The 10,146-nt window shown below is 35.1% G+C and overlaps 1 protein-coding gene and 1 long non-coding RNA gene across 2 annotated transcripts; one reads left to right on the top strand and one right to left on the bottom strand.

The window, feature by feature from the left end:
- Positions 778-6,613, top strand: LOC107611152 (neutral ceramidase). The gene is made up of 10 exons (XM_016313132.2): positions 778-1,041; positions 1,361-1,784; positions 2,249-2,457; positions 2,620-2,964; positions 3,345-3,609; positions 3,715-3,982; positions 4,065-4,190; positions 5,375-5,438; positions 5,641-5,801; positions 5,938-6,613. Exons 2-10 carry the CDS (start codon positions 1,435-1,437, stop codon positions 6,484-6,486), a joined length of 2,337 nt encoding a protein of 778 aa, XP_016168618.1. The 5' UTR covers positions 778-1,041; positions 1,361-1,434; the 3' UTR covers positions 6,487-6,613.
- On the bottom strand, positions 7,270-9,988 carry LOC110269128. Its single transcript, XR_002358245.1, has 2 exons — positions 9,301-9,988; positions 7,270-8,996 (listed from the first exon to the last, which is right to left on the bottom strand). It is a non-coding gene; the product is annotated as an uncharacterized LOC110269128 (long non-coding RNA).

Genomic DNA, 10,146 nt, shown 5'->3' with positions numbered 1-10,146 from the left:
GTTTTATTTCATTTAGCATTAGTAGACTATTTATAGTGTATTTTAGTGTAAAGATATCAAATAGAATTATTAATTTAGTTTAAGGAGATAAAAAATTAAATTTGTTATTAGTAAAAAAAAATTTACTATATATTAAATAATGTGTTCATTAGTTTTCACTTTATTGTAAAAATTAGCTAGATCATAATACTAATAGTATATCATAGAGTTATTATTATTAATGTATTAACTGAATTTTAATGTTTATTATTTATATATTTAAAAATTATTTATTTGGTTTCATAATAAATGATATTTTTAAATTTGAATAATTTATTAATTAATTTGTACTTATTTATCAAAAAAAGAATATTAATATAATGAATAAAAAATAATTAAAAAATATTGTTTAAAGAATAATACGGACAAATAAGCTCCTAACCAATTTAAATTTAGAGACAACTAAGTCCCCGTCTATTTTTTAACCTGACACGTCAGCAATTTCCGTCAAATTTTTGCCGAAAAACTGACAGAAGGACCGAGTTGGCAGACGGAATACAGGGTCAGGGACCGTAATGGAACTTATTTTTTGTTAAGGATTTAGTTTTTTAAAATACATTATTTTTAATATTTCAAAATGATCAATAGTAGAAAACTAGAAATTTATTTTATTAATAAATATATAATAAATATATTAAAAATGATAATATTTTATTTTATTTTTTTATAAAAATGTTTAATTAATAATATTAACATCTGCCTTATTAGCTCATTTTTTTTTTAAAATTAGTTCCTTGGCTCCTCGGATGACTGAGAAGTGAGAAAATAATGATGCCAAAAGGGGAAGCTTCAAATAGAAACCAACAAAGTGAATGCTCTCATTCCTGATTTTCTTCACCCAAACCATTCATTGTTTCTTTCCTTTCTTGTTTGCACTTCTTCCCACTTTTTAGTTGCTATATACTCCCTCTCTCTCTCTCTCTCTCTCTCTCGGACAGTCAACTCAAGAGTTTAACTGAACTGAAGCTTCATGTAAAGTTCGCAACTTTCTTCATTTGGGTGGTGAGAAAACTGATTATTTTACCGATTAATGGGCTTAACTATTATTGGTGTTCTTAAACACTCTTATAATTCAAAATTTCACTCATGGCATCGCTTATATTTTTTATGCAATATTTAATATTCAACACAACTCAATATGTGTGAGTAAGGTTTTGGATTAGGAGGATTTATAAATTTTCTTACTTCCCCCCAATATGATTTCTGAATTCTGATCAGTGATGATCCCACTTGTAGTTTTGAAATTCCAATTCTGCGTTTCCTTATTGTTTATTTGTTTTCTAAGTAACTGAAATCTTTATGTTTTGGACCTTTGGTGAAGGGAAATGAGAAGAAGAATTAGCTAAGGTTGAAAAACAAGTTCCTTATTTTCTGCTTTGAACTTGAGTGTGTGTGATGGAGTTCCCTTTCTTGCATCATTTGAGTCTTTGGAGAACATGTAGAAATATTCAAATTTGGACCATTTTCTTGCTCATGCTCCTGCTGCTGAAGAGTGGTGGTGTGTATTCTGATTCTGATTACTTGATTGGTCTTGGAAGCTATGACATTACTGGACCTGCAGCTGATGTTAACATGATGGGGTATGCTAACACACAACAAATTGCATCTGGGATTCACTTCAGGCTGAGGGCACGCGCTTTCATTGTTGCCGATGAAGACGGTAAGAGGGTGGTGTTTGTGAATCTTGATGCTTGCATGGCTTCACAGATTGTGACTATCAAAGTAATTGAGAGGCTCAAAGCAAGGTACCCAAGTTGACTAGTCTCAGTGCTTTGATAGAATTGACTTATGATGTTCATAATGAATTAGGAAATTACATAATTGAAATCAAATTATGTGATGTGGAATAAGCATGAAATGAATTAAAATTTGTTAACAAATTTTCACTTTTATTGAAATACATGAAGAATTGTTTTGAATTGGGCATTTTCGGTTTCAGGTTTTGGGTTGAAATCCATCAAGAATTGATTTGGAAACTATACCCCGAATGAATATGATTTAATTTTGAGGTGTTTGAAAGAGTTCAAATCTATGCTATTATTTAGTTTCTAATTCAAGAAAATGAATTCCAATTCATGAATGAGCTCAATTCTTTAAGTTTCCAAACATACTAGTTAGCTTGACCACATGGGAAAAAATTTTCTTTTGATCGTTGCTCGTAGTAACTGATGTTTATTGTGCTTAAGTTTTGCTTCATTTTTTTGGGCAGGTATGGTGATCTGTATACTGAAGAGAATGTAGCTATAAGTGGAATTCACACGCATGCTGGCCCTGGAGGTTATCTCCAATATATTGTGTATATTGTAACATCTCTTGGATTTGTGCGCCAGTCATTTGATGTCCTTGTTGATGGAATTGAGAAGAGTATTGTCCAGGCCCATGAAAATCTCCGCCCCGGATCAATACTTGTCAATAAGGGTGAGAGAAATAATCTTAGGACTTTTCCTTCCATCCACCTCAGGCCTTAGGCAATATTTTATACATAGGTGCTAGCATCTGATCCAACAGAGATAACTGTTAGCTATTATGTCATTTTATTTATGATTCATTAGTCATATGAAAGTTATCTTTAACTTGCAGGAGAACTCCTAGATGCCAGTATAAATCGCAGTCCCAGTGCTTATCTCAACAATCCTGCTGCAGAGCGAAAGAAATACAAGTATGATGTTGATAAAGAGATGACACTTTTAAAGTTTGTTGACGATGACTTTGGACCTGTTGGAAGCTTCAATTGGTTTGCGACACATGGGACTTCAATGAGTCGCACAAATTCATTGATTAGCGGGGATAATAAGGGTGCTGCTGCACGGTTTATGGAAGACTGGTTTGAGAAAGAGAATTCTGAAAGAAATTATTCTGTTGGACTGAAAAATGATCGCTTGCCACGAAGAGTCTCAAATATAATTCCTGGTCTTCTTGATAACCGTAAGTTACTTAGCCTTTTCTTTTTGTCCTGCAATTCATCTTCTACTGAAATTATTAGCATATTTTCCAGAACATGTTTGATATACAAGATAAGTGTCTTAATTTATTAGCATCGGAGTGTGTCCTTCTATATGCAAATTTCAGGTCATTATATTTATTTGAGAGCTGCTGCACAGTATGAATCAGTTTTTGTACCAATGTTACATACACCCTGATAACCAATCAGGCATTGGTTGGAGTGTAAGAAGATGAGAGAAAAAAAAACTAATGTGCAATTAAAAAACACAGCTCACTTTCATATTTACATGTCGTTTCGTGCCATAAGTTTTGTACCATTTAGCTTTTTTCCTATGTATATTCTGATTAAAATCTAATTGCAGATCATGAATTACTGGAAATTTCTGCCAACTTTCAATCTCTTCCCAGTAGATCAGCAACCAAAAATTCAAGCGTTGCAAGACGAGTGAGAAGTGCACGTAGGCAGGCTGGCAAGCCTGAATTCGTATCAGCATTTTGCCAATCAAATTGTGGCGATGTTACTCCAAACGTGCTTGGAGCTTTCTGTATAGACACCGGTCTACCTTGTGACTTCAATCATAGTACATGTGGAGGAAAGAATGAGTTGTGCTATGGCCAAGGACCCGGGTAATTATTTCTAGCATGTTTTAATTTTCCCAAGTACTTGCAAATGTTGCTAAACCTGTAATAGTTACTAAATTAGTAAATTTCATCCTCTATGTAATGTGACAGCTACCCAGATGAATTCGAAAGTACACGCATCATAGGGGAAAGGCAATTTAGAAAAGCAGTGGAACTTTTCAGTGAAGCAAAGGATGAAATTGAAGGGGATGTTGATTATAGACATGCCTATATAGATTTATCCACACTTGAAGTTACTATTCACAAACGTGGAGCTTCCAAGGTCGTAAGGACATGCCCTGCTGCAATGGGGTTTGCATTTGCTGCTGGTACAACCGATGGACCTGGAGCTTTTGATTTCAAGCAAGGTGATGATAAGGTAATCATCTATCCATTTTGCTTGTGGCAACCATTTTCGTAGGTTTGAATTCTTAAATATTTGTCATGATGTTGTATGGCAGGGAAATCCTTTTTGGAAAATGGTTCGTGACTTACTTAAAACACCAAGCAAGGAGCAAATAGATTGTCAGCATCCAAAGCCGATTTTGCTTGATACTGGTGAAATGAAGAAACCTTATGATTGGGCTGTAAGTTACACTCGTTCATCCTGAATATTTTGATTTTGTAGTCCCTTGGTCTAGTTATGCTTTCTTCTATAAGGAGTCTCTTTAACACTAGTAGATTTTAACACTATGTGAAGTTAGATTTCTGGAGACAAGTTTTTGGCGGAACATAGTTTGTGCATAAGTCACACACATAGTATATGGAATGCAAGTTTAGCAGCAGATGAGAAAAGGCTAACACAGAAGTGAAAATTGGAGATGTTATACCACAAGTAAAGAGATATAAGTATCTTGGTTGTATTATTAAAGATAACGAAGAAATAGAGGATGACGTAAACCATAAGGTTCAAGTAGGTTGGTCAAAATAACAAAGTGTTTTGTATTTTATATATAACAAAAAAGTATTTTTAAAACTTAAGGGTACATTCTTGCACTGTTATGAGACCAGCTATAATGTATGGGATGGAGTGTTGGGTGGAAAAAGTTGAACATGGACAAAAGTTCAACATGGGTCAAATGAGGATGTTTCGATGGATGAGACGTCATGAGTATGGACAGAATAAGAAATAAGGATATGAGAGAGAAAGTTGGATTAACAGAAAAGCTGGTGGAATCTAGCTTCTAGACTCTTCTAGATTATTTACTCAGCTCACTCTATTAGGAGAGAAGGTCGGTAGAGCATCCAGTGAGAAGGATAGATCAAATGGGAGATAGACCAGTGGTTAGAGGTAGAGAGAGACCTAAAAGGACTCTGCATGAAGTGGTCAAGCGAGATTTCTATGTAAACGATCTCGCCAGAGACATGACACATAATATAATGGCATGATGCCATGGTGTCGTTTAATTCATGTAACGAACCCTACCTATTAAGCTAAAGCTTTGTTGTTGTTGTTGCTGTTGTGATATGCTTTTCTTCCCATTCCAGAGCTCTATTTTATTTAGACACTTTCAGTCTTCTTGAATTCTTTGAGTATTTAAAATGCCTTGACATCTTGTTTGAGAAGAGAGGGTTATGTTTGGTATTTCATGTCAAAAATGGTATGTCACGGAAGGGGTTAGTGTGTCGGACAACTAAAGGATGTTATTTTTAACAGAAGTTCCATATAGAAGTCTCACATCTGTTTTCGCACATGCAGTGTAGTGCTTGTTAGTTGTTAGTTAGTAACAACATAAATCTTGCATATAAAGCTTTTGTGTTAATTTTGCAGCCATCAATACTTCCAATCCAGATCCTCCGCATTGGGCAGTTTGTGATTCTGTGTGTACCAGGAGGTACTAGCTTCTCCCCTACACTCTTATTTGCTATAAAATATTTTTGTTTGAATCTCCATTCTTCTAATCCTCAAACTCTAACAGCTGCTTCACTAAGACAGAATATGCATTGTATATAATAGTTATTTTTATTGTTCTTTTCCTTGGAAATTATATTTCTTCAGATGCTTCATGCGTGTTTAATATTGTTTTATTCTGACAGAGTTCTCAACAATGGCTGGGAGGCGTCTTCGCGATACGGTTAAGATGGTGCTAAGTAATGACAAGCACTTTAAAAACATGCATGTTGTTATAGCAGGGTTGACTAATACTTATTCGCAGTATGTAACAACATATGAAGAGTACCAGGTGCAAAGATATGAGGTCAGTTATAATGTTTCTTGAAATAACATGAATCTTGCAGCAAACACTTTTGTTTGATTTCCATAGCAAGCACAAAATGCAACATTAGTTTAACTTTATAGTTAGTTATTCAAGCTCAGTCATATAACTTTGTTAGGGTGCTTCCACACTATATGGTCCGAACACACTGAGCGCATACATTCAGGAGTTCAAGAAGCTTGCAAAGGCCCTCATCAGCGGCGAACCGGTAGAACCCGGTCCACAACCCCCTGATCTCCTGGATAAGCAAATAAGCTTCCTCCCACCCGTTGTCGTAGATGGAACCCCACACGGAGTAGACTTCGGAGATGTGTGCTCTGATGTGCCTCAGAACTCCACCTTCAAATGTGGTGACATGGTGACAGCATCATTCTGGTCAGCCTGCCCGAGGAACGACCTCATGACCGAAGGCACCTTCGCATTGGTGGAATTTCATAAAGGTGAGGATAATTGGGTTCCTGTTTATGACGACGACGACTTTTGCTTGCGCTTCAAGTGGTCAAGGCCCTCTAAACTCAGTTCTAGGAGTAAGGCAACCATAGAATGGAGGATACCAAATGATGTGAATCCTGGTGTGTATAGAATAAGACATTTTGGTGCTGCAAAGAGTTTATTTGGTTCAATTCACCACTTTACAGGTTCATCAAGTGCGTTTGTGGTTGCGTAGAGTCATAGAGGTAGTTTAATTGGTCATCACTTTTACTGTGTGATTTTAATGCTCAACTCTATGCAATTTATTTAGTGAATGAATCATACAGAAGGATGATACCATTGTGTATCATTTGTTATAGTTCCCTATCACTCTACTAACACCTCTCATTGCCATTTTTATTTTGGTGTTATATGGCTAACAAATCACTCTTTAAAACGTTGTCTACTGTTATTTTCTTCTAGTTGTAGTTGTTGATAAATTGTAAAACACCAGTGTTTGTGAATAAGCAATTTAGTATACTCTTTTCTCTCTAATTCTCTCTAGAAAATTTCTGTCGATTTTCTCAGATCTGTTTATGTGTTTAGTTTTACTTATTTGATTACGAATAAAAAATTAGCCTTACCGGCCCTTCGAGACTAACAAGTAAAAATCCATGTAAGGCAGAAAAAAGGTTGAAAGTGAAACTTACATAAGATTTCTGTTTCATGTTTAGAAACATAAAGATAAAATGAAAATTTGGACAACTTTTTGTTTCGTTCACATTAGCAAAAACTTAAGCAGGAGATGCTCCTCTTTCAGATTTCCTATAATCACTACAATTCTCTCTCCAGCTTTTAATCAATTATATGAATATGAATATGCATAAATTATTTATAAGATGTCGTAATAGATACTCCTAAAGTTGAACTTGACTCTTCCAAAAATGTACTAGTCTGCATGTGTACCGCAAAATAGCTAGTGGTAACATAATTCTTCTCAGATAGACAAGAAACAAAAAAAGTTTCCAACAGAACCATATCATTCTAATCAGTAATCCCTGAATTAGAATCAAATAACAAAGATAAGGGTGAATATCTAATATAGCATAATCAAGATTTTAGTACATGCAAGTCATGTATAAACCAAATTGGTGTAGAATGAATCCTATTTGCAAATGGCATGAGGCTCTTAACACAATTTTCTTGATGATTGAAAACACCCCAAACATGTATACCATATATGTAGTCCAAAGTCATCTCTTCCCACATATCATCTGTGAAGAAGTTGACTTTACTTCACACCCAAGCAAGCTTTGGCAGCCATTGATACACACTCATTAGCACCCAAGATGTAAAGATCGCATCGTTTTCCACTTCTTTGTCTTGAAGATCAAGCTTATACACAGTAAAATACTTTGTCCTATAAGGATAAATAGATAGTTGTGTATCCCCACATGACAAAAGATCTCCTTCTACTACCATCCCATCTTCATTCACAACATTCCCAATTTACCTTACTACCAGCAAGATTTCTTCTCCAGATACTACCGAGTATAAATTTCTTGAGAATTTATATCCTAAATAGTCTTCCTCTTCATAATTTGGCGCCTCTATGGTTGGTGTAACAAAAAGCTGTCTTTAAGGATTTTGCAGACAAATATTCCAAACTTTATGTCACGATAACATTGCTTATCATAATCAGAGTTTAACCCAAATTGCAGATTTGCAATAAGCAATCTACCACATATGATGGCAAGAATGTAGCTTGAAGGAGAGGAAGAACACATCAATACTTCTTTGACTATGAAGGTTTTACTTGAGTATTCAGCAAAGTAAGAATATGTCACAGGTTGCAAGAATGCATGAAGAGGGGGCAGGATAATGGAAGTGGAAGAACAAGAACAAGAACAAGGGGATTAGAAGAATTGGAACTCCGTTCTAGTCCGAAAGCACAAGCCAACCATGAGAAGAACCAACACACCTTGCTCCAACATTACCCTTCAACATGTTCTTCCATTCATATATATAATTCAAGATTAAAAAGAATCCTATTATGGTATTCTCAATAAATTTTACCTCAAAATAGACTGAACAGTGTTACCATTTCATTGCAGTGAAAGGAAATTTATTTCCACTTCAGCAGGCTATAAATATCAAACCAAAAACCCAAAAAGAAAAAAGGAAAGAAAAAGAAAAATACTGGAAGAGCTAGGGATGGAAAAGGAATCATCAAATTAAGTGTTGTCTTGCCTGATTTCCTCTAATTTGCATCTGCACCTTCCTCTTCCATGTGTTCTTCAGTATTGATCCATTTAGATAGTGCGTTTTCTGTCTGTTGATCTGCTGATAGAAGAACAATAGAAACTTAACTAGTAACTAAGTTAATCATATTTTGTATTAAGTGTGCTAAGGCTTTTATTCCGTTCCCTCCTGGTGATCGGGAAACAGCACGCAGATGATGCATTAGCATATGAAAACATTAACCAGCATTTATTTGTATGTCTTCAATCATAGCTCAAATTGTTGTGTTTGTTTCTTATGAGGCAGTTGACAGTCCTTCACATATATCATTCAAGCATACATGAAAACTAACAAATAGTTCATGCTGCATTTGACCCAATTATTGAAATATCGATATAGCCAATAAAAGCTAAAGCGATAATGATGGGAATGAGTGCAAAAGGGTAAAAGCTCTTGTTGAAAAAAGTAACCAAACCTTGAGCATCAAGCATCATAAAACTCACAATTGTTGACAATTTTTAATGCCTGCATCATACAAAATGGAAACAAAGATGGAGTTAAGCAGAAAGATAATTGGTCAAATTGATGCTTAAACATGATAGATGCTGGTAGACTAGAGGTCAATGATGTGCTTTTCAGTGCATTCTTCAGCAGTCATTCTAACAAGCTAAAATGTTTGTAATTAAGTACTTCATGTTTCAAGATCATAGAAGTAGAAACTACCAAGTAAAGAAATTCGTTCCAATCAAATACTTAAATTTATCCATCAACACATCATATTCTTAGAAGTATTACATAAGATAGAGTTTGTAATCAGAAAGAGATATACCTTTGATGGCTTCTTAAGAATGGAAAAACTATGCGGTACGTTGAAGAGAGTAAATCTGTGATAAAAACAGTGATTCATGTTATTGAGGGTCAACTGGAAAACATGCATTTCAAAATAATAAGCAGTTTAGGATTTTTAGTTCAGGCAAATAAAGCATTATTCCTTTAATATTATTAGTTATCACAAACATAAGCGCAAAGAAGTGACAATAACTCAATACTTAGAAATGATCATGCACACACACACACACTCTGACACACACCCCCCAAACATTTTCATTAAAACAACAATATGCACTATTTAGTTTTCCACCGGAATGTGATAGGTCATGCATCCTCTGCAAGAATGTGAGACTTTAGGACAGATATTAGACTGCAAGTGAAGTGGTAGTGATCCAGAACTTCTAAGCTCCAGGACTCCATCCAATCACTGCAAACTTCTTGGCAATATCATTTAGCAAACTGCTAGTTTCTCACTCATTTCTGTTTTCTCTTTTCTGCAAGATAAGCTCTACTACTCTGCAAAGGTAATTTCGGCATAGTGTCAGAGCAAAACAGATTTCGCTGCAACTTTTTATGCTACACTTTCACAGTCCTATCAGCAGAAAGGGAGCATAAGTTGGATGTAAAGCTGAAGCAAGGATCTCCCTCAAGTATAGCAGCAACACAAAAGATTATCAATTCATAACCTGAAACCAAACAAGAGCTTGGTCACAAGGGATGAGACAGAACAGTGCAATGTTGGCATATTTGTCTAACAAATAAAATAGGCTTTACTTCAGAGGTTTTAAAGAATTTTCATATGGAAGTCATGCTGTTATTCGTTAACACGGGATTTTAACAAGGA

The sequence above is a fragment of the Arachis ipaensis genome, chromosome B01, assembly GCF_000816755.2.
Source record: "Arachis ipaensis cultivar K30076 chromosome B01, Araip1.1, whole genome shotgun sequence".
NCBI classification, from domain to species: Eukaryota; Viridiplantae; Streptophyta; class Magnoliopsida; order Fabales; family Fabaceae; genus Arachis; species Arachis ipaensis.
This window is presented reverse-complemented; position numbering and strand designations above follow the sequence as displayed.

Coding starts and splice junctions, on each gene's coding strand:
- LOC107611152 (XM_016313132.2), top strand. CDS start 1,435: ATGGAGTTCCCTTTCTTGCATCATTTGAGTCTTTGGAGAACATGTAGA. Junction 4,191..5,374: donor AGAAACCTTATGATTGGGCT/GTAAGTTACACT, acceptor TTAATTTTGCAG/CCATCAATACTTCCAATCCA. Junction 5,802..5,937: donor ACCAGGTGCAAAGATATGAG/GTCAGTTATAAT, acceptor TAACTTTGTTAG/GGTGCTTCCACACTATATGG.